We start from the raw sequence: 25277 nt of genomic DNA, 5'->3' as shown, positions 1-25277 counted from the left end.
CAAGCAGATAAATACTTTATAAAAAAATGAACAATATATACAGTTTGAATAAGAATAGGTAAAGCGTGCGTGAGACACATCCTACAGCAAGAGGGCTTAATACAACTATGAATTGCTGAGGTTCAAAACAACCTCCCCTTCATGTCTATTATTTGGTAACTGAGGCACTTGCTATAGGGCAAAGGTAGAGACAGAATAACAGACCATGTCCTGTGTGAGCTGGCCTGCTGCTATGAAGACAGGCAGCTGTGAGGAATACAACATCCAAGTTCCACAGAACAAAACTGCAACCAAACTTTCAGCCTCGAGAAAACACTGTTTCTGCAGTTGTTTCTGCAGTTCAGGACCACGCGGTAACAGTAAAAGTATTAGTGAAGGTCATTCATAGTTAAACTAAGGCAGCATTAACCACCAGTTTCTACAGAAAAAGTGTTCACTGTTTTAAACCACATCAGGTATTTCAAGAGTTTCTTTGACCACATCCTTAGAGACACTATTTTCCTACTGTCACAAAATCACCAGAGAGCAATTAATTTTCCTGACACTGAAACCAATTGTACATCATGGTACAAATTCTAAGATCAATGCCAGCAATAACTTTTTTTTTTTTTTTTGTCACAAAAGTGACTAACATGCACTTCACACGTAGCTTGCTGTATTTTAGGCTTTCTGCTCTAGAGTTTTGCAATAGTGATGAACCTTTATTGTGACCCACCTAAGAAAGCCTTTTATCACACAGAACAGATTTGCTTTTGGTTTTGAAGCCTCCCTAGCTAAGAGAGATAAATATGGCTTGGTCACAACATTCAGCCCCCAGAAACTCACCACAACATTTCTTATTGCAAAACAGAATCCATAGCACAGCACAGAACAGCCTAGCTTCAGCACTGCAAGGAAATCCTGAAAACAGAGGCCAAAACCCTGTCACTGCATATGGACTGTATTGCGCATTAACAACTCTATTCTTTTCCTACTACAGTTGGGTTTTTAGCCCAAGCTCAAAACCACACTACATAAGCCAAAATCTACTTCAAGCGCACTAAAAAGATCAGTTTTCACACACAAACACCCATTTGTTGGTGAATCAATAAATGGTTACAGCCACAGCCAGGGGTTCAACTACTTAAACCATGGGACTTGCTTTGAGAAACCTGGTCTACCAGGGGCTGATGGGGTCCATCTGTCAGAGAAGGGGAAGAGCACCTTCACTCATAGGCTTGCCAAGCTGGTAAAGAGGGCTTTAAACTAAAGTTGCCAGGGGGAGGGGAACCTCAATCCATCCCGTTCCTACCAGTTTGATGCCAGTGCCAGCAACAGATGCTCAGAGCCTGGAGAAGGATCACAGGTCAGCAGGAGAGCACCTGAAGACCACCACAAAGGAATTCAGCCACTCCAGCCAGTAAGTCAGCTTCATCGGGAGCCCAATTTAAATGCCTCTGTGCAAATGCACATAGGACAGGGAATAAACAAGAGGAATTAGAGATGTGTGCACGTCTGCAGGGCTATGATCTTACTGGAATCACAGAGTAGTGAGATGGCTCCTATGACTGGAGCGTTGGAATGGAAGGATACAGGCTCTTTAGGAATGACAGGCAGGGGAGACGAGGAGGGGGTGTTGCCCTCTCTGTCAACAACCAGCTGGAGTGCATGGAGCTCCGCCTGGGGATGGATGAGGAGCCAACGAAGAGCTTATGGGTCAGGATTAAAGGGAGGGCAGGGACAGGTGACATTAGAGTGGGGATCTGCTACAGGCCACCAGACCAGGAAGACCGTGTGGATGAGGCCCTCTATAGACAAATAGGAGCAGCCTCACGTTCACAAGCCCTGGTCCTCAGCAGGGACTTCAACCACCCCAATATCTGTTGGAGGGACAACACAGCAGGGCATAAGCAATCCCAGAGGTTCCTGGAATTCATTGATGATAACTTCCTTCTCCAAGTGACAGAGAAGCCAACGAGGAGAGGTGCTATGGTGGACCTTGTGCTCACCAACAAGGAAGGGCTGGTGGGGAATGTGAAGCTCAAGGGCAGCCTTAGCTGCCGTGACCATGAAATGGTGGAGTTCAAGAGCCTTAGGGCACTGAGGAGGGTGCACAGCAAGCTCACTACTGAGTTGTAGTCAACGGCTCAACGTCCAAGTGAAGACCAGTGATGAGTGGTGTTCCTCAGGGATCCATACTGGGACTGGTGCTGTTTAACATCTTTGACAGCGACGTGGACAGTGGGATTGAGTGCACACACAGCAAGTTTGCAGATGACACCAAGATGAGTGGTACAATTGACACACCTGAGGGACAGGATGCCATCCAGAGGGACCTGGACAAGCTTGAGAGTTGGGCCCATGTGAACCTCATGAGGTTCAAGGCCAAATGCAAGATCTCACACCTGGGTCGGGGCAATCCCAAGCACAGATACAGGCTGGGCAGAGAATGGATTGAGAGCAACCCTGAGGAGAAGGACTTGGAGGTGTTGGTTTACGAGAAGCTCAACATGACCCAGCAATGTGCGCTCGCAGCCCAGAAGGCCAACCATGTCCTGGGCTGCATCAAAAGAAGCGTGACCAGCAGGTCGAGGGAGGTGATTCTCCCTCTCTACTCAGGTCTCGTGAGACCCCACCCGGAGCCCCCAGCACAGGAAAGACATGGACCTGTTGGAGTGGGTCCAGAGTGGAGTGGGCCATGAAGATGATCAGAGGGCTGGAGCACCTCTCCTATGAGGACAGGCTGAGGCAGCTGGGGTTGTTCAGCCTGGAAAAGAGAAGGCTCCGGGAAGACTTTATTGCAGTCCTCCAGTACCTGAAAGGGGCCTACAAGAAAGCTGGAGAGGGACTTTTTACAAGGGATCATAGTGATAGGACAAGGGGTAATGGCTACAAACTAGAAGAGGGTAGGTTTAGATTAGATATTGGGAAGAAATTCTTCACTCTGAGGGTGGTGAGGCACTGGAACAGGTTGCCCAGAGAAGCTGTGGATGCCCCATCGCTGGAGATGTTCAAGGCCAGGCTGGATGTGGCTTTGAGCAACCTGGTCTAGTGGAAGATTTTTTCTGCCCATGGCAGGGGGGTTAGAACCAGATGATCTTTAAGGTCCCTTCCAACCCAAATCATTCTATGATTCTACTCTCCCTGTACAACATAAGTAGGAAATTACTTTTTTTGAATAAATTATCTACCTCCATATTTAAGCTTCTTAGTTTAGAAGGATTTTACTAATCTACTCTAATTTACTAATCCAATGTAATTGAAGGAAGACAAGAGCTCAATTTGGTTTATACAGGGTAAGCTTCTTAGTTTATTCTTTAATAGCATGAGATTATTCTAACGACAACAGGGACACAATAAAGGAAAGTATGATGTAAGCAGCACTTGCAGACATCTTCTAAAAGATGAAAGAACACTTGAGTTTTGATATTAATTGAGTGCTTGTTCAGACACATTGGAAGATGGGTCTCCTGTTCTGAAAAAACTTCTGCAGAGTTGGTCAGGAACATCTTTATGTGCTGATGGCCTGTCCTGGGTTCAGCTGGTATAAAATTATTTTTCCTCCTAGTCACCGGTATAGTGCTGTGTTTTGGATTTAGTATGAGAATAACGTTGATAACACACTGATGTTTTAGTTATTGCTAATTAATGTTTATACCAGTCAAGGACTTTTCAGCTTCCCATGCTCTGCCAGGTGCACAAGAAGCTGGGAGGGAGCACAGCCAGGGCAGCTGACCCAGACTGGCCACAGGGATATTCCATACCATATGATGTCATGCTCAGCATATAAAGCTGGGGGAAAGAGAACGAAGGGGAGGACGTTCAGAGTGATGGCATTTGTCTTCCCAAGTAACTGTTATGTGTGATAAAGCCCTGCTCTCCTGGAGATGGCTGAACACCTGCCTCCCAATGGGAAGTAGGGAATGAATTCCTTGTTCTGCTTTGCTTGCATGCACGGCTTTTGTTTTACCTATTAAACTGTCTTTATCTCAACCCATGAGTTTTCTCACTTTTACTCTTCTGATTCTCTCCTCCATCCCACCGTGGGGGGGAGTGAGCAAGTGGCTGGGTGGTGTTGAGTTGCTGGCTGGGGTTGAACCACAACATAGCCATACACAGAGTTTTCCTTCGCTCCAGGGAAAAAAGATCCCATTCTAGTTTGTAAGTGGTCTGTACTTTGATAATTCACTTCAGTCCTTTTTAATATCACACTGGAATCTTTTGGTGCAAAGCAGTGCCAAATCCAAGACAACGATAACATGCAGGAGTAAACAGACCTCTGTTATATCGAGATATAAAATAAGTGAAGACTTAAGCTTTTCCATTTTGAAAGTGCAGGAAAAGAACAACACTAGACATGTCAAAGAAAAAGACTGCACAGAATTAGAATTTGCCAGAAAGCTTCCACAGCCAAAGCAGCACTAGCATGCTGTGTGACACACTGGAATTGTTTTTCATTAAATGTGTATTTTGTAATTACATAATTAGAACTGGACATTACATGACTTTCTCATCCAAGAGCTGAAGAGTCCAGAAATTTCACATTCTAAACCAAATAAAAAAAAACCCTCCACAGTATCTTGAAAACATTGCAACTGTCTCACTCTCAGACCAACATAGGCAGCGTTTGAGAAGTTTTGCTTCAATTGTGAAATAAAATATTTTCTCAAAGAAGTTATCTTAAAACATGTTTTTCATTAAAAACCTAACACAATTCAATATTTGGAAGCCTTTTCAAAGGCTCAGAACAGATCATAACTGAAAACAAAATTCTTCCAGCTGAATTGCTATTTTCTTACAAAAATGGTAGGTTTTTTGTTTTGTTTTCTAATCTCTGCTCAGCTTTTTTTTTTTTGTATCTTTAACTTTTGGTTCCTTGTATAGCATTCTGACAAAGAGCTACATACTTAAGAATTTAAGATTTAATTTCTTATTTTCGACCTAAGAAATCTTTGGATTACGTATCTAGAGAGGATTTTTCTTACTTCAGCTGTCCTCTTGAATTTCATGCATTATTTTGTGGATATGGTGGATTGTGCCAGAATGATCATCTGACAAATCAACCTACAGGCAATGAGTATGCCTACACAGCTTCATAGTAGCAGACAATGATCTGAAGTGAAGACTGGGAAAGGCAGGGGAAGAGACGGGATGGGGATGGGATTCACTGTACTGCTGGTATGGCAGCCACCTTGACACAACTCTTTGATTTAACATGTCATTGCTCTGGTCATCTTGGTCAAAAATCACTCATCCTCTCAAACTTGGTAGCTTGCTCAGGAGGATGACCAGGAGCCTCATTAAACATTGAGAAAAATCCAGGGCTAAAGTGCAGCTCATAGGAAAAAAAGTCATTGCAAAACCCCCAAACACTGTCATATTGAACTCCATGAAAAAAATCACTGTGGAATTTATTCTCCTGTGTTCCCTCTAGGACAGTAGTTCCCAGCACACACAACTGGAGGAAAAGGTTGACAACTTGGAGTTATCTACAATCCATCATGAAGCACATTTTAAAATATAAGTCTTAACTAAATAAAAACAGCTGAAAGGAACTGCCTGATATACAGCCAGGCAATAAAAGTAACAGTTAAATATATCTTTTGCAATATTTATGGCATTTATTTTTACTGTAAGTAATGGATGAGTGTTTTAGAAACAGATCTGTATTTTCATTTGCTTCCTTGAACAGTACAAGTAGCCAACTCTACAACCTAACAGCAATTTATTAAGACAGCAAACAGCTTCTAGAAATTAAGTTCCTGAGGACTGCATCTGTACTACCAAACTGGTAGCAATGGCCACTGATAAAAATATCAGAACAAGTTCAAAAAATATTAAAAGCACTCCTTTAAGAATCAAACTGTGTGCAGAGATCTGAATTTGTGAAAGTCTCTGAAGAGAAAAGAAATCCATTATCACCTATGAAAGAAATGAGTTAGGAGGGAAGGTTCTTTACTTGTCATTTTGTGTGAAAGACAATTTTATCCAAATATATCTGCTTATGCTGACCGATATGACACCACTGGTATGGAGGCAGTTTCCCATGTATGCACATTTGAAAAACTCCTAAAGCTAAGTTTTTCAAAACAGATGGGTTTGCCAGACTGATGTCACCAATGCCTGTTTCCAACAGACACAAACCTACCACACCAGGTAGCATTAAGAGTTGATACAAAGTTTCGAAAAGGACCAAGGTGTGATCACTGCTATTGTGGGTGAATTACCTCTACAGCCAGGCTGAATCACACCCTTGTCAGAAAGGAGGAACAAAGAACAGAGGAAAAGGAAACACTGACCTCTGCCACACCCAGCCTGGAACCAGACCCAAACGTTTGGCTTGCCTTCACTGCTATGTCATGCTGCAGTTCTCTCCCTTAGCAAGGCACTCCAGCCAGGCCCACCACCCCTTGCGGAAGAGCAAAAAGTGCATTAGCCTAAGTGGCAGGCCCCAAAACGGGCTCAGAACCAGTCTCACTTTCAGAGACGTGCAGGGATGCCCCACTGCAGACTTGGCCACTGAAATGGATGTGAATCATACCGCAAGAGAGACAGGTCAGCCTGCAAGAGTCATTCTTGTAGATCGTTAGAGATGTCACTGAACTGAAGTTATGAACATCTGCATGTTGCCATTGCTTCTTCTGCAGACAGAGCAGCAATTCAGCAGTCACACTGATGCTGTTTGGAACAAGTAATTTGAGGCTGTAATAGAGGGATACAGTCACTTCCCGGGCCACATTATAAGGCAGAGCATAACAACGAGACTCAAGGGATTTACAGTGAACAAATCAAATAGTACTATTTACCAATGTAAATATTCAAAAGAAAAAATGCCTAAATTACTACAGCATATAGCTTCTGCATATATTGACACCTATAACAACATGTTACTGCATATAAGGTGGGTACCAAATGACACTGCAGGTTAACAGAGATAAGCGGTCAAATCCTATCAGTATTCATGCAAGAAAGGAATAATTTCTAGATAGAACTTATATTTCTAGATTATGGACTGTCAAAACAGATGTCCCTCACATTCTCTATTCTAAAAACATTTATGGACTTCCTTGTTACCTGTACATATTAATGTTACAAGGAACGCTAAAAATAAGGTATTGTTTACAAAGGCCTTTCAAATGCTCTTCGCATGTACCCCTTGTCTCCATAGGAGAGAAACACACAGTAACCCAGACAGTAACTCTTATTATCTCCCTCTCACTGCAAAAAGCAACAAGGCAAGTAAAGCAACATATCCAGAAGAATTTGTAACACCGATCTGGGGTCATCAGTTGTTTCCCTCAGAGGTTTTTTGGTTGGGTTTTTAAGCTATACAGTTTCAACAAAAACTATCTATGACTGTTTGTGCTTCTTCTTGAACCCTCACAGGGAAATACTACCTTCTTATTAGCCTTACCCTGTTTGATCCAGCAAGTCACAGCTTCTGGATTGAGGTAGTAACATACAGTTCCCTAAGTATATAAGTAATCTAGCAATCTCAGTCTTTTTTTTTCTGAAGATATTTCAAATATTTAGGATTCTAGGAAGTATTACTGCAGTATATCGCATGAATGCCCCAAACTTTTTATAAATGTCACTTGGGTTCCCTAAAATTGTTTCCTTTTGAAACATTTTCCCACAAATCAGCTACTTGTCCACAATCATACCATGTTTTGCTTGCTTTACACAGAGTAGTGAAAAGAACAAAAACACGACCAAAATAACCTGTCCTTGATTCCCAGCTCAGGGCATTGGAGGTCACAGAGTTTTGACTTGGCTCTTCTTCAATGCCTCAAGTCTATCTCTACTCGCCCTCAGCAAAACAGTCACCCTTACTCAAAAGGGAAGGTTAAACTGTGTGCTTAAGGGAGTTGCTGGACGCTGCACATAACTTACTACTTCACATACCAGAAAAGATCCAAGCTATGCTATCCATTTTGGGAGCGGGAAGTTATGGATGCCTGACAAGCTACAACAGTGATATCATCTACCTGACTTGCAAGAGGATATGTAGAAGAAACATGACAGGTAGCAAGACAGCTGACTGCAAAGCTTTTTTTACAGCAGCTATCCCAGATATGCCACATGAAAACATGTCTTCAAAGACAAAAGAAGTTTTGACATTAACTTCAGTCAAGCTAGAACATTTTCTTCTAAACCACTAAGCACTTTGTCTTTCTTACATATCAGCCTTCTAACAACACACAAATCTACCAAACCCCAAAGATACCGTAGCACTACGGCTACTTAGTACTGTCTTTCCTTTGCCCATGAAGTACACAGCAGAAGACTTTGATGGATTGTATTAGTCAAAGAAAATACTTCAAAGGCACGTGTGCCATATTCTTACTGATGTCACTTTAAAGTTGGCAAATGCAAGTAACCAGAAATATCTGGGCGGTGGGGAGTTCAGAACAACATTAACAAAGAAAAACTTACTCATGTTCTGTAATGTAGAAATAATTTATTTATAAATTTCACCTACATGTATCTTCAGTCGAGGTCTACTCCCTCTCCCCACTTCCACAAAGAAACTAAAGGGTACTTCTATACAGAAATTTAAAGTAGAATTTTTTTGATTTAAAAATGGTGTTATTTGAGGCAGATATTTACCACAAGAAAATATTTAAGGCACACTGCCTCAGATTCTTTAGTGACGTATTTCCTTCATTTAGAATAGGATTGCTTAGTAAATACTAAGAAATACTATCCTTTGGCAACAGGTATGAAACATGCAACTTGAGATCCCCCAATACAGACTCATAGTAACAGAAAACAAAACAAAAAATAAAAAAATAACCAAGTTGCCCCAGGACTTTGTTAGTAAAACCTAACCTTTAATTTTCTCAGGCTAGTGGAAGAAAGGTCAGAAAAGGTTCCAGGGCTTTTCTGCTAGGACACATGCTACAGGGAAAAGAGCAGCATGGCAAAGTGACAGCAGTTAGATGAAATAACCATTTAGCATTATTCCTTGTGACTTTCCTTACCTACATTTCTCAAACACTGCACGGTGACAGCAAATCCTTTTGTTCGTGGCAGTAGGTGATACTTGAGCTTGGGCAGTCCTTTGGCTTCGGCTACCTGCATGCTAATCTGGTGCTTCTGTTCTGTGAACCTTGTGCCCTCGCAATGAATCAGGAACTAAAACCAAGAGAGAACTACAGTTAGACAGCAGCTCAGGTCTTCTACATCTGTCTGACCAGAGGCCTCTCTAATTCCCACCAACAGCCCAAATGAACACTGCTAGCAGGGACAGGTGTAGCCACATACACATTTAGGTAATTTAATTGCCCTGGAGTTCAAAAAAAAAAAAAAAAAAGAAAAAAAAAAAGCCCAAACCAAACTCTCTCAATTGTCCCCACCCATCCAATTTGCCACCCTCTGGTTTGAACTCTGCTACTTGCTATCAGAATGACTTGCTTTCTCTAAATGAGTCACTCCATCTCTAACGAGATGTTAGAAAATACTGAAAACATACCTCCTGTCGCAAATCTCTCACTGATGGTGAGGTTTTTGAGTGTCACGGTATCTAAAACTTGGTAAGTGTCTAAACCAAACACATTTCTAGGAAATGCTTCAGTGCCCAGCTTGCTTCCCCTCGCTCCAAGCTGCTTGCTTTCACTATGGCATGAGGACCACTGATAACTGCAGACAGTAACTTTGATGCCAATGACTGAGCTGATAACAGATGTAAGGCAGTAGATGCAGGACCACTGAAAGCCTCATCCCCTTCTGAACTATACAGTGGAAGTGCTCAGACATGAACAATTACAATTTTGCCACTGGCAGGCAGGGGAGAGCAGACAGATCTTTGGAGATTTACCACTTGCTCATCTGCTTTCTGCCAAGCCTGAATGCAAACTAACACATCAGAGAGCATTGCCAAATCACACAAGCTAAGTCCTCATAACCCACAGCAAGGATTTAGCCAACAAAGACAGGGACTGAAGAAAACTAGCTGAGCAGCCAGCTTCAGTTCCAGCTCATCTAAAAGCACTTTTACTCATGTATCACATGCATAATGTTAAACAGCCAGATGAAACATACAGAAACTGATGAGAAAATCATTCTAGCACACTTGACGTGCTCTGTCTTTCTACCTTCCAAGGTGCTATTGCTGTGACTTTTGATGTTATGTCACCATATAAAGGCAAATTAAAACTCCACACTGCAATAACCCCAGGTGTACATCAACAACTGTCTCTCTTACTACAGGTATAGCTCCTTCTTAGTAATCCCTCTACAGCACTATATAAAGGATGGTGGTGGTTTGTGCTCACCAGTTAGTCCTGAACTGCCTAGGTGTACAGAAAGGCATTCAACGCTTTTTAAGAGTCACAGAGCACAGGCAAATCCCTGTGACACAGATTAGAACTAGAAACCAAGAATTGTCCCTTTGCTAGACAGCCTCCTGCCTGGAAGTCATTTAATCATCCAAGCACAGAGCTTAGTTTCGATTGCTTAGTGCTCATTTAAGTCAGTGACAATTAAAAAAAAGTTTTGTTTCAGAGAATGAGAGATACAGCATATACATCTTCACTAGGAAACTGCTTCTTAAGCAATGGTTTCTGTAGGCCCTTGCGAGTCTGCTTAAGGTACCATTTCCTTAACTGAATACCTCTCTTGCCATCACCAGCTCATGAGAACTAGGATTTTTCTGATTACTGAGAAGACAAAAAATTCAAAAGGCTTTTCATTCCCAGGCTAGGAATTGCCAGGCAGGCTCAATACTAAAAAATGATGCTGATGCAAAAAGTAACACTTTCCTGTTACTGAAAGGTGACACCAATCCTCTCCCTGTAACACAGCTGATGGCCCCAGAGGCCACTTCTCTGACCAGGTACTTATCTGTGGCTTCCCCTTCTACTGGGCCATGTCTAACCTAGCACCTTCACAGGAATGGCAGAATCAAGGGGAAATTAAAGGACAAAATACTAGTATGAACTCAGCAATCTAAGGTGAGAGGGGAGCTTAGGTAAAGAATACAGTTAATGTGTTTCAATACAACATTGTTACATGCATCTGTTACACTGCCATGAACCCCAGCATCTACCCCTTGCCAGCTCCTGCATTTGAAGGACCACAAAGATTACTGAATGGATCACAGTGGAGGTATTTTTGCAATAACATCTGTAGCGCTCCATACAGCAGAAGAAAACAGTAATGACAGACTATTACATTCTCAAGAGAGAACTCAATTCTTAGAGAATACCCTCCTACTACTACCAGGAAACTCATGAATCAAAGTTCTTGGGAGCAAGCTGGGGACTATCACATATTGTCTATGCCCTTCATCCCTCCCAAGCACTACAGCACCTCGCACTCCACTTGTTAGTTGTCACTCACCCAAAAGTTTTCAGGGTAGTCCCGGAGGTTCAACAACTTCTGCATGACTGTTTTCCGATCTTCCTCCCACTTACGCTTGCAGAAGACTATCTCTAGGAAATACCACATCCAGCCAATGATAGGCATGTAGGAGAGCTCCTTCTTTGCAAGCACTTTGGAACTCTGCAAGACAGAGTCAAAACAAGTAAAACAGAGTTACGCCACTTAGATTTCTCTGTGGGTATGACACATGCACAGTTAGACACTAATATATTGATTCAAACTGACCAGTCCCAGTTTTAACACCAGTGCAAAAGCAAAACAAGTAAGTTTTTCCTCAACCGACAGAATAGTCTAATCTCAGACATCTGCATGAAAGAAGACGTCCAGAATTAAATATATATACACACACACACACGTTTGCGTGTCTCTATCCTACTCAAACCCCGAAACCCAAAGCACAAGTCAAATTCCTTCAGACACTGAGAATCCATGCAATAGACCTAAACCACATAAAACTAATTCTTAATTCAAGCAGACCCTGGGCAGTGGCAACTCAAGTTCCTTTAAGATAACTTGCAACTATACTTCTCCCCAAAGCTGGGGCATCTCATCATGACAAAACAAAACAAAACAAAAAACACTATTCTGAATGAGAAGCAGAGACACAGAGCCATTGCTGCACAACAATATACCGATGCATACACAGGGTTTACCAATGGAAGGAACCTTAAACAACACTCAAAACCGCAGCAGCAATAAAAATACTTCATTTGTGTTTAGGTTTGTTTACGGAAGGGCAGAAATACTTACACTAGTGAATTTCTGCTCAAAGCATGCTTCTGGAGTGTAAAAAAAAAAAAAAAAAAAAAAAAAAGAAAAGTACTGTTCCTGTCGTGCAGGTGTGAGAGACACTGAAGTGATTTGTCCAGACCCTCCAAAAGTCGTCTGTGGCTTATCAAGCATTCAACAAGTTTCAAATCTCAAATCCTACTCCAGAACTTAACTCCGTGATCATCTCAGACTGACACCCCTTTTGGAAGGAGAACTGATTCCACTTGCTCCTTTCCTGGCTTCCAAGCCAGCCCGCCTTGGTGAGCTGTCTTGCGTTTCACTTTGTTATTTCATGAATAAAATGGGGTGTGTGTGTGTGTGTATAGAAATTGTTGCTTCAGCATTTCCTGAAAACCAATGACATTTTCTTAGAGGAGATGGAGCAATTACAGTCCAGTTTCTATCCATGATATCATTATAAGCTATCCAATCAAAGTCCTCTGCAGATGGGTTCTCCTCTGCAGATGGGTTCTCCTCTGCAGATGGGTTCTCCTCTGCAGATGGGTTCTCCTCTGCAGATGGGTTCTCCTCTGCAGATGGGTTCTCCTCTGCAGATGGGTTCTCCTCTGCAGATGGGTTCCAGGACATCGCATTTGACTAGTAGGAATTATTTACTGGTAGAAATTACCATCAACAGAAATTATTGACTTTTATTTTTTTGGTAACTGTTGTTCATTTGGTTACTAGGGGAAGAGACTTGACCTAATTCTTTATCTCAGCTCATTTCTCTCATCTACTCTCCCTCCTTGAGAAGGAAAATACCTTAAATAATTCAGCTCTCTAAAAGCTCCTAAAACTGGAAGGCAAGTGCACATCACATAGCTTCACTAGCAACTGTTACACAGAAGCAGAGCATAAGATGACATGAGACAATTCTGTTTCTAAGAATGCAGGAACCATCTCTATCAAATCATTTAACACTTTGTAATAAAGCACTCCCTCTTGTTCATTTGAGAATTCCAGTGACGGGCCCAGATCAGGACTCCAAACCCAGCTCTCGCACAAGGAGCAGCTCTAGGATTCAGCACACTTTTTGCCATTTCAATTTCAAGCCATGTTGGACATTAGTGCCTATTGCATGGCAGCAGCAATGCTCAGGCCAGCCTCCTCTTCCAGCTCTCCAAACTGGCCACAGAGAAACAGGCTCTCCTCCCACCCCTTTCCTTAGCGCTCTGTTTTTTTTCCCCACACTACTGTTTTTCCTTTTCTCAGTCACTCTTAATACAAGTAATTTTCTTATTTCCAACATAAATGTAAATAATTCTAGCAGGTATCATTAAAGGCCTCCAAAGAGCATTTTTTGTTGTCGGCCATGTACAGTATAGCTTCCATTCAAAGCACGCAGGCCAGTTCATGCTCTCTTCCATTCCTCTCCCCCGTACGTGCCTGAGGAAGACAGCTGAGCCAAGGCTTTGCCCCAAGAAACCGCAACAGATGCAAAGTGTTTCTAGCTGAGCAGGGAGGGCTAGAACCTTAGGGAACTACTGCCCGCCTCAGCCACGACCAGGGCAGCTGTCAGCCGCAGCCTAGCACAAGCCACTGCACAATGAGGCAAACAGCAACAGTGTCACCCCCAAAAAACAGAAAAAAAACGCCACGCTTTTAAAGTTTATTTACAGTGAGTGTTCAGTACCATAAGACCTACCATAAACAAATGTAAGTGTGCTCTGCATAGGACGTACAAGGCCTCCAGAGCATGGAGTCAGACAACACAATCTAATAGTCCTCCCTCTCAGACTTTAAAACACAGGAATCCTAGTCCAAAAAGCAAGCTAAAGTAACGATTTCACCATAGCTATTTTTTAATATTTTGCATATTTTAAAAAGCATATGAGTTAAACAAGGGGCAGGAGAGAAGTTGCTACTGTGTTTTTTTTTTTCCCCAGTGGAACAAAGAAATGATGTTGTGAGCTAAGGTGTCACATACCACAGGTATAACCACAAAAGCAGAGTAGATATTTGAATTCTTCCCCAGGACACGTTCTCATTCATTTTCTGTGCCAATGCATTTTTAAAATTTAAAAGCACTCTTTTAGACACGTGAGTGTATGACTCCTTAGATGCACATAAAAAGAAACTAAATCACCTTATGCTATTTTGTGCACCCCATCTATCCTAGGAGTAGCGGGCAGACTAATAACACAGAACTAATCAGAGAAAGGACACTCTTCAGTGCATTATACTAGCAAGACTGCTCTTGTGTTGGAGGAATACATTAGCCCTTCCCTCAGAAGGTACCATCTCTCTTACAATAACTAGAGCTACAATCTATTTTGTTTCAGTCATCTACCCATGCACAGTTCCTGTGTAAATACCTGAGGGGAAAAATGCAGCTCTAGTTGACTTCGGCCACTATCTTTTCCTTTACCAAAGTGCTTTGGTAAATGTGTGACAGTCACCTCTAACCTTCAAATTCAGCTTGTTCAACGGAATAAGTGTCATTAAGAAGTGCTGATTTATTCCATGTAAGCTGCCTTCTTGAAGGCAGTCAAACATTTTCAGTGCTCAGAACTGTGTAATTCCAACAGATATTTAAGAAAACTACCGTTGGATGGGGACAACTTGTCTACAGTAATAGCATTTTAATCCAGGTTAATTTCTTTCGGCAAAATTTGTTCAGATGGAAATAGCCACGAAATTCTCTTTTTGTGAATGACTGCACTAACATAACATAACAAAACATTATTTTTACAAGTTTATTTTAGATGCATTTGCACAGCTATGCTGCACAGAAAGAAAATCTTGATTTATATGCCCAGCCTCAGTTATTCAGCACCTCTTGATCACAGAATGCAACAAACAGCACGAAATCAACCTGCAAGCCCATGTCTAACAAAATTTGTTCCACAGTTTCAAAACAAATTCATTGTAGCTGCAAACCATTAGCAGCAGCAATCTGCCTCGTAAGTTATTTGCTCTCCAGGCTGCCCTCAGCACTGACATACTTTTGATGATTCTGTTTGCTCTATTTTTGAAATACAGCACTCCTTCATATTACACTCTCTGGGACATCAAGATGGAAAGATAAGTTTCTTTAGTCCCTCCAAACTATGGTTCCAGAAATTTAGTTAGGCTCCTAATTTCTAACACTTCATATTGAATAAAACTTTTCTATGTTGGAAAGGTAACACAGCAATATTTTAGAGGATGTATGCCCAAGCATATGCTAAGATGTTGTGTTAAATACAAATAATAATGTAGTTTTGGCTGCCTACATGAACAATTACGTAACTTCTATTAATTTATTAAAATGTACAAATGAACTACTGGGTTCACACACCTATCAGTCCCATACAATAACCTAGTAAAAGTCTCTTCTCACACCCATATTTAAGGCCATGCTCAGTTTTTCCAACAGCAAGCTTCAAAATAAACAACTTTTAAATAAAATCTGGGTTTCCTGGCATATGGAACAGATAGTTAGGGTTAAAAATTGTTACATGTGCTTAGCAATTTTTTATGAGAAATGTAAAGCAAGATAGTTAACAACTAGTTTTTCATAATGGTTTTCTGCCTTCTCTACCCTGCCAAGGAATAAACAACTATGGCCTCTTTTAGAAATGCACATATTTTGATGCCAACATAATGAGCCACTCAGAATAATGTTTATGTTTTGCCGAGGTAGAAAGATCATCAGCATTAATAACTTGAAACTCAAGACACCAGAAGATGAACAGATAAACCAGCAGCTTTAGATTTAAAGTGCAGGCAATTTTTGCTAATATAAATGTCTTCATCTCAGAAAAAGTGTTACTAAAATAAGCTATTTTATCACTGCTTAGTTAGATCAAGCAACAAAGCAGAAGGGTATGGTGAATCCTGGCAGGGAGTAAGGTGTAAGTCCTGAATAACAACTCCCCCCTCAGAACATGCCTATGTCCTAATTTCAAGTTCTGGTGTCCAGTAGGTCAGTTATCAAAGGGATGCTTAGCAGACACCTTGAAGAAGCTAAATGCTACTAACGTGTTTAAATGCTGATACAGTAGCTAGGCTGCCCACCACTAAGAAGATGGTAAGTCCTAGGACTGGCATGTCACAGGCAGGAAAAGGGAAGGGCACAGCAGAGTGCAGGGACCTGTCACCAAGACCGCATCTCTCTTTACACAACAGAGCAACACACAGATACCGGAGTCGGCATCTCCCCCAGCCATTGCACTGGCATGGGGTGGAAAAACAGAGCATTCACAACACAACCATAGCACTCACCCTGGCTCAGGATCATAACAACCACCCTGCCTTTTATTAGGCAACACTGGCATGGACAAAGCTCTGTCCTGTTGTGGCTATGCTGTTTCCAACTCTACAGAAAGCCAAGTTAGCAGCGCAGCTCCTCCTTCCCTCCCAGCTTGTTGCAGCCACCTCTGTGTCAGGAGGAATCAGGACCCAGCTGTCCCCATGGACGCCCGTGCTGCCCATGGCAGCAAGATGCTGACTTGGCATCAAGCACCTCTGTATTCCCTCCCTCCTGCACACATCGCTGAGGTCTGGCAGCACAAGGAGGCGGGTACGTGTGGCTGATGGGTGTCAAGGACTGAAAACAAAACAGGAAGACCCCTTCACAAAAAAACATAAGTGGAATACACATGCAAGTCATTGTATTGGGCTGAACACAGGTTTGCCCAAAATCCTTGTTGACTTCTAGTTTTTGTGAAGTTGGCTTTCTTCTTCTATTTTCCAATAACAACCAAAAATCTTCTAGGGTTTGGTACTGTCAACAATTACACATCAGTAACTTCAGCTAGCAAGACAATCTCAGTGGCTACAATAACTTGCAAGAGTAAAAGTCAGCATAGAATTGCTTCTTGATGTGGTTTTCTCCTTCTCTGCTATAAATGAACAGATCTCTGGCTCTCACTTAGTACTGTCAACCGAGTACCTCCTAGTATTTTCAATGGGTGCTCCAGAAGTATCATATTAAAGACAAAATTAACAAGTAGAATACATGTTAGAATTGCCGTTCTTTTCTCCCCCTGCCCCCCCCTTATATTCTTAGCTTCTCCTTTGGTTATTTTTCATGAAAGCAGAGAACCTCATGCCACCAAAGTACAAAAACTGAGTCCTTAGAAGAGGACTCATGTTCACAAACCTAACAACATGCAAGAGACTATGCCACCCCCACCCCCTGAAAAGAGCAAAAAAACCAAAACCACATTGATTTAAAAAAAAAAAAAAAAAAACCAAAACACAAACCACATTGATAGAGCATTATAAACCTGTTGGGACTACGGCAATTTGGCTACAAGGAGAAAGGACAAAGCCAGTACTGAAGAAGAGAGACAAAGGAAGAAGCAGAACAACGCACAGACCGAATGTTACAACTAAGACCAGGAGAGACAGTTTTCATATCATGATTAAAAACATAGAGGAAAAGGGAAAGACTTTTTTCTTTTGGGGCCAGAAGAGGCAAGACAGGTTTTAGGAAGTTTAATTTTGGTTTTAAATGAGCAAAACCAAGCAAAAAAATACAGTTCTTATTGGCTTCATTTAATAAAAGTTCAAGCTGTAAAATACTGAGAGTTTGGACACATGCTTGGAGCACCGTGAAGCACACTGCCGCTGCCTGCCAGGGCTGCAGGGTACAGCTGGATGTCACAACAAAGCCATTCTGTCTGCCTGTTGCAGCCAAGCTCAATCAGTCCCACTCCTTCGGCCGTAAGTTGTCTTCACCTTTGCCCTCTTCCTCCTCCCCAGTCATCTCCTTTTTTCATTGGATTAATTAAGGCCAGGGAGAGAGAAGGGGTGTCTGACACATGCCAACACAGGGTGGACAAGCACCAGAACAGATGCAGGAGACAGGACGGCAAGAGCAAGATTTCCTTTTCAGCAGCAGTGGACACAAGATCAGCTCAGTAAGATGTTGGTAGATACCTGAAGTTTGCATAGAAACTTCATGGAGTATAAAATTAAACAGCATTAAATATAAAACCCCATTGGCTCACAAAGTTCCTGAGCAACAAAATGCTGGAGGCTGGGACACCACTTAGAAATCTCTCTGGACACTTGCCTTTTTCTTGTAACTAACTCCTTTCCCAAACATCTGCTTTTAGCCTCTGTTGAAGACAGAGCACAACCAGCCCTCAGCATAATGGTTCTTACATTCCTAATTGTGCTGCCACACCAAACCCTGAAGCTTTGCACACTACAAACTCATGTAAGGCAGCACAAAGTCAAACCAAGCTACACCCCCTATGCCTATGCATTCATCCACTCCCATGCTGCCCAATCCAAGTACCAGTATGCCAATACAGACAATCCATTCACAAAACAGATTGTGTGTCTTTTTTGGGTTTTTTTTTTTGTCTCTTTTTTTTTTTTGTTTTTAACCTGGCTTAAGATGAACCTTGACTAGTTGCCCCAACAGGGAAATGCACTGCTTTGCTGTGTAGAGACATCTACGCAAATAAGAGCACATGGGAACTATTTCTTCCTGGAACAGTTTCTGGGAAGTAAAACCACAGTACATTACTCAAGATTGAAACAGTTTAAAAAAATAAAAACCATAAACAACATATATCAGTTCCTAAAAGAATCCTCAGATTAACAAAAATACAAACTGAGTAATAACTGTAAGCATCTAAATACAGGAAAAATTATTTTCAGTTAGTGCAGCACGCTTTTATGTAGCGATTTTCTTATGTGTAGGGAACAGTATAAAAACATTAAAACATAATCCTGATTACCTGTAGGGAAACTAGAAAAAAATTATTAAAGCTAATGAGATTAAATCCAACCACACAGCACCAATGTAAAACCAGATTTTTGACCTTGTAGGCCCCTATTAGTTTGTACAGAAATAGTCCTTTAATTTTCTGCAGTGGTGCTTTCTGAAGAAGCACCTGACCCTCTAAAACACAGCTTTATTTAGAAAACTGTAGCCATTAGGCTTACCAAATTAGATAGAGGAGAATGTTTTTGGCACATACATCTGCCTACCAGAAACAGGTTTCCCTATATCTCCTGCTGTCTCATGCCATCCTCCTGCTCTGTGCTCAAGTCTTAGACATGACAGTAGAATTGTTCCTCAGTAATCAGGAGCCAACAACCATTTGGGTAATATGCAGGGCCTGTAATGCTTAGGTTCATTTTCCTCTAGTTTTAAGTCCCCTTTTTATTTTTTTAAGCAGACTGTTATTATTACAATGTGAAAGTGACTGGAGTGGTGCCTAAATGTCCAGAAAATGCCAAGAGACCAAAGGAAAGGCCACAAAAAAGTCATAGGCCCACACAATCCAAGGGCAGGACTTTTGACAGTGGCCAGCAGCAGTTAGAAGAGGATGGTGCAGAAAACAAACCAAAATGAGGTATTAGTCTGCTTTCTTAGGAGAGTGGAACTCTTATCTAAATCCCTTGTAGGTAGAGAATGTTGTCACCACCACAGAACTAAGTCAAGCTGGCTTGACTTCATCAGCCCCATGAGCTGACAGGGAAAACAAAAAAAACAACCCTGAAAACAAATGCACACATGTATTCACCTATGCATAACTCATTCCTCCCCCACCTCTTACTAGCTATAACCTGGTTACTGCTTTTACTTGAGATGGCAGCTCTTTGATTCTGAGAGACAGAGGCTACATCATTCAAACTCTAGCTGTGGATTTGTAAGACTACACGGGAGAAAGCAAACAAATTCTACAATTTCCTGGGAAAGAATCACGGAAGAGCTCATCTTTCTGCAGCACAATGAACTGTAACAGTTACCCAGCAAGCCCACAGAGAGAAACAACTGTAATGACCTCCACAGGTTAAAAAAATATCTCCTTCATCAGCTTTAACTGCAATGCTTTTAAAATTTCTGTGCATGCCCAAGCAATCCTGTCTCAGTAGTCTGCATACTTGCACTGCATTGCTTTAGGTTCACCTCTCTAAGTCTGGACAGTGGCTGAGCGAAATTTGAGCACATATCTGTTAACTTTCAAAAAACACAAAGAATTTGTTTTGGCTTTTTTCCACATGCAAGAAGAGGAAGTTTATTTTAAATGCTAATCAAAACTTACCCCCAAGACCCCAAATCTTTCACAAAAGTTCCAACCACAGAGAAAGTCGATTTCAAAGTTGTGATTAAGGATTACGATGGCATTCTCCTTCCCATACTTGTGGTAACTCTCTGGATCAGTGTAGAGTGTGCAATCGGTGCCTGACCACCATTCCAGCAACATCACCATCTCTGAAATAGAGAACAAGAAATACATGAATGTACAAAGTATACGCAAAGCCACAAATTAGTAACATGTTGAAAAGCGTCAATCACCTCAACAGCGCATGGTGAAGAAAGGGCTGTAATGAAGTTGAAATGCTGAACATAAACCACAGTCACACATCTTGGTATGGCAATGTGGGGGGACAGGGGAGAGAAGGGAAATAAGGAGATTGCATGGAAAGAAGGAGCAGAAATTTTCCATAGTGATATTGAGAAAAAGGAGTCTTGTTTAATTGAAAACTGCAAATTCAATGCTACAAAATATTTTATCAAAATACATGTAAATTAGCATTTATGGTTTACAATAGTACAACAAAATTACATGAAGAACAGAACAAGCTTGTAGGAGAAAACCACACACCTACTCCTGCCACATACAGGTCCTCATGCTCCTCTAAAAACTCCACAGTTGTGGAACAGAAAGCAGTTTGGATAAGACAACTGGAATGAGGTCTGTCACATGTACACCTTATGCATCATCCTGTTAACAGTCATATGCCCTGCTAACAATTGATGCAGTCTACATTTGACAGGGGTGTATCAATCATCCAGAGCAAGGCCAATAGCTCATACTAGATGAAGAACATCCATCTCCAGACCAAAGACAAGGTGGGTGGCTGCCAAAGTGTGCAGAGCCAAGAACAGTTATTAATAGCATAACGATCTGCACATCCATTAATTGATGAACTGATGAAACAAACGGGGGACGGAGGCTGGGGGGAGACTGGGAAATCACTGCTAAATACCTCAAAATCACTCTGGATTGGCATCCAGATTTGTTCCCAAAATCTAGCCATGAGAAATGATACAGGATTGGTAGGACCATGAGGGCTGTTTAAAACACAGCTGTACTTGTAAGCTGGAGAGTGGTTTCTCAGCAGTCTCCTAGTGACTATCATACAGCTTGCACCTTCCTATTTGCTTATCCCATTATCAAGCACAGGCAAGAAGTAGGCTTTGTATTTGTTTTGCTTGTAACTATAAGCCTGACCACGAGACTTGTGAATTAAACCTTTATTTAGCAAAGTCTCTCTGGTCTGGGGCATGGGAAGTTGGGGTGAGTCAGTAAAGCCAACAAGCTTGCAGAGCTCCATGGAGATGGAAAATCTAAAAGCAGTGACTCTCCTCAAGCAACCCATGTCCTGAGCCAAGGGGACCACAGGACTAATGAGAGCTGCCTGTCAAAATGGAAAAGAAGAGGAGTTAAGGGACACGTTTGCTTCCTGTCAAAGCTACCACAGAGCTTCTGCACCAAAGCAAAGGTCTAATGTGAGGGGTTGCTCTTTGCTAAGTGAAACGTATCCCCTTCTCAGGGCATATCTGTGCCATATGAATGTCTCTGCTACCAGACAGGTCGGAAGGAGGATCCAGGGAACTACAGGCCTGTCAGCCTGACCTCGGTGCTGGGAAAGGCCATGGAACAAATCATTGAGAGCCATTACGCGGCACGTGTGGGACAGCTGGGGGATCATCTCAGCCAGCATGGGTTTATGAAAGGGAGGTCCTGCTTCACTAACCTCGTCTCCTTCTATGACAAGGTGACCCGCTTAGTAGATGAGAGGAAGGCTGTGGATGTTGTCTACTTGGACTTTAGTAAGGCCTTTGACACTGTCTCCCACAGCATTCTCCTGGAGAAGCTGGCTGCACACGGCTTGGATAAGTGCACTCTGCGCTGGGTTAAAAACTGGCTGGATGGCCGAGCCCAGAGAGCGGTGGTTAACGGGGTCAAATCCAGTTGGCGGCCAGTCACGAGTGGTGTTCCCCAGGGCTCAGTGTTGGGGCCAGTCCTGTTCAATATCTTCACTGATGATCTGGATGAGAGGATTGAGTGCACCCTCAGTAAGTTTGCAGATGACACCAAGTTGGGTGGAAGTGTCAATCTGCTGGAGGGTAGGAAGGCCCTACAGAGGGACCTGGACAAGTTGGATCATTGGGCCGGGGCCAACTGTATGAGATTCAACAAGGCTCAGTGCCGGGTCCCGCACTTGGGTCACAACAACGCCATGCAACACTACAGGCTTGGGGAGGAGTGGCTGGAGAGCTGCCTGGCAGAAAAGGACCTGGGGGTGTTGGCTGACAGCTGCCTGAACATGAGCCAGCAGTGTGCTCAGGTGGCCAAGAGGGCCAATGGCATCCTGGCTTGTATCAGGAATAGTGTGGCCAGCAGGACCAGGGAGGTGATACTGCCCCTGTACTCGGCACTGGTGAGGCCACACCTCAAGCACTGTGTTCAGTTTCACTACCAGAAGGACATCGAGGTACTAGAGCGCATCCAAAGAAGGGCAATGAAGTTGGTGAAGGGTCTAGAGCACAAGTCTTATGAGGAGCGGCTGAGGGAAGTGGGGTTGTTTAGTCTGGAGAAGAGGAGGCTGAGGGGAGACCTTATTGCTCTCTACAACTACCTGAAAGGAGGCTGTAGCAAGGTGGGGGTCGGCCTCTTCTCCCTAGTAACAAGTGACAGGACGAGAGGAAACGGCCTCAAGCTGCGCCAGGGGAAGTTTAGGTTGGATATTAGGAAAAACTTCTTCACCAAAAGGGTAGTCAGGCATTGGAACAGGCTGCCCAGGGCAGTGGTTGAGTCCCCATCCCTGGAGGTATTTAAAAGACGGGTAGATGTGGTGCTCGAGGACATGGTTTAGTGGTAGACTTGGCAGTGATAGGTTAATGGTTGGACTTGATGATCTTAAGGGTCTTTTCCAACCTTAACGATTCTATGATTCTAAGATGAGACACCTGAGATGCTCTTCTGGCTTCATGCAAGCCCGAAAGCACCACAAATCCTCATTCACCTCAGGGAAGATCAAAACCAGGCCAGTCTTTGAAACACTTCTGAAATCCTTTCAATTTAGGTCCCCTAACTGGCCTCAACTAGTGACCAAAACCAGAAAACAGCTAGGAACAAGCCATCTACATTTTCAGTCATCATTAGCGAAATTAATTGCCTGAAGCTTTTGGATGACATTGTGCTATGCACTGGAGAACAGGCATCAGTGACATGACTGAATTTTATCTAACAGTGTTACAGCCAGGCTAATAGGTAATCTCTATTCAAATAACATTACCTTAATATGTTTATAGTACAGATAAATGACTGACTTGTCCGTCTTCCTGCTTATTTCTAACCAGGGCAGGTAACTACTACCGTGGCAGGAGCACATATTATTCAATGCATGCTATTATGCATCAAAACAACAGTCAGAGATGCAGAGGGAGACCTAGGCTGCTGTATGTTAACCAAACAATGATTTCACTGGTTGGCAACTGATTTCCCAACAAAAGCCAAAGACGTTCACATCTCAGCGAGAGAGCTGTGGAGACACAGAAGTGTATATGTGGCTGTGCTTCCAGACTTCCTCTGCTAAGAGCTGCTTTGTGACACACATTCACAATTTTACATCTTTCTAAGGGTGTAGCTTTCTATTAGATTTGTATTGGAAATAAAAGCCCTCCATTCCCCAGAACACAACAAAATTGAATAATAATTGGGAAAAAAAAAACCCACACTGTAATTTGCAAACCTCTACAGAATCTACAGTCACATCCTGGGGCAGAACACAATCACAGAAAAGAAAGGATGTTAATGACAGGGTGAGTTTTGTCTTTTGCTTCACTAGGAACCCAACTAAGAGAAGAAATGATTGCCAGATAGGATTTTCTCTTTTTTAACCTCTACTGCCATTAAACCTATTGCCTAAAACAAACAAGTAGAGATGATGACTGTGAGGCCCTCTTGAAGAAAAAGCCAACTTTACCTGAGCAAAAAACAACTTCAAAGCCATCCCACTTCAAGTGTGGTTTTTTTGTCTTTTCCTAAGGAATTTGAACAAAACTAATAATGCATCACGACTCTCACTATATAGGTGTGCCACGTGCATAGAGCTCTTCAGTTACATATTTTCTGTCTCAAATACATTCCAAAAAAGCATAGACAAAAATATTTCTATATGTGGTTTGATTCTTTAGGCTTCACATAAGCAGGATTTTTGTTTGAATAAATACTGCAGAAACAGGTCCCTGTTCCTCACCTCACATGCCTGTTTGTCACTGATGTGCTCATGCAGTCGCTGCAGAAACACAAAGCCGGCACTGAATGACTGTATTAAATACAATAAATACCATCTACCAGCCTTTAAGTTCTTAACGTGTTTCTTCCCCTCGTCTTCCCTACTCTTTCTTTCCCCTTCTTCCCAGTCTCCTTTCTCTTTCTGGTTCTTAAGCAATGATTAGTAGTGTCAGTTTGCGCTACTCTTGCATCATGCCACCAGCTTACTTCCACAACCTGCCACAGAAATTTATTACCCAGAAACTTGCTGTGGTGGCTCAGCAGCACAAGGTCACTCATACACACTCTCCTTCCCTCCTTCACAGTGTAGACGATCAGTGCAAGATTCCTCCTCTTTGTACACCAGCCAGACTGTATAACTAAAAATCAGTTTAGACAGGGGAAAAAAAAAGATTCCTTTGCTCCCAACCAGGGCTGGTCCAAGATTTCTATGGCTTCTCCCCATCCCCTTTCATGAGGTTTTAGAGTTCGACATCACAACTGAGCTGGTAAATACACATTCACCAACATCATGGGGGTTCCTACCTTGCAAAGCAGCTCCTCCAGTGACACTTCCACACAATTAATGCAAAGGAAGGGGAAAAACCGAAAGAACTTGAAATCTCTCATCCCTGCTTTGAAGGCAGAATCCTTGCAGTACGTTACAACTAGCTTCAGGAGAGGCTGATGATAGGGAGAAAACAAGCCTTCAAATGCCTAATACGGGTACTCCGTCTGCTTAAGAATTTTGAGGTTTTCTACCCTTCTAGAACAAAAAAACCCACCCTCACCCTGCTACACAGAATGGCCCCTATCTCCTGCGAGAGTAGGCTGCTTCCTAGCCCTTCACTGCACAAATCTGAACTGCCTCAATGCCTGCACTTACAGAACAAATAACTAAAA

General features: G+C 42.4%; 1 protein-coding gene across 8 annotated transcripts in view; it reads right to left on the bottom strand.

The window, feature by feature from the left end:
• The window catches only part of AGPAT4 (1-acylglycerol-3-phosphate O-acyltransferase 4), a 92832-nt gene that overhangs the window by 23090 nt on the left and 44465 nt on the right, over nucleotides 1–25277 (bottom strand). For all 8 annotated transcript variants that reach the window (XR_015708736.1, XR_015708735.1, XR_015708737.1 and 5 more), the window contains 3 exons: nucleotides 20130–20299; nucleotides 11323–11484; nucleotides 8964–9117 (listed from right to left, as the gene is read on the bottom strand). Coding sequence is in view for 4 of the 8 variants with exons in the window: in XM_087776540.1 (XP_087632666.1) it covers nucleotides 8964–9117; nucleotides 11323–11484; nucleotides 20130–20299 (486 nt within the window). In the remaining 4 variants the exon portion in view is untranslated. The remainder of the gene's footprint in view (nucleotides 1–8963; nucleotides 9118–11322; nucleotides 11485–20129; nucleotides 20300–25277) is intronic.

This window comes from Nipponia nippon, unplaced genomic scaffold, assembly GCF_047370975.1.
Source record: "Nipponia nippon isolate SJK-2023a ecotype South Korea unplaced genomic scaffold, ASM4737097v1 scaffold_4, whole genome shotgun sequence".
Classification (NCBI taxonomy): domain Eukaryota; kingdom Metazoa; phylum Chordata; class Aves; order Pelecaniformes; family Threskiornithidae; genus Nipponia; species Nipponia nippon.
The sequence above is the reverse complement of the archived record's forward strand: the minus strand, read 5'-3'. Positions and strand labels throughout refer to the sequence as shown.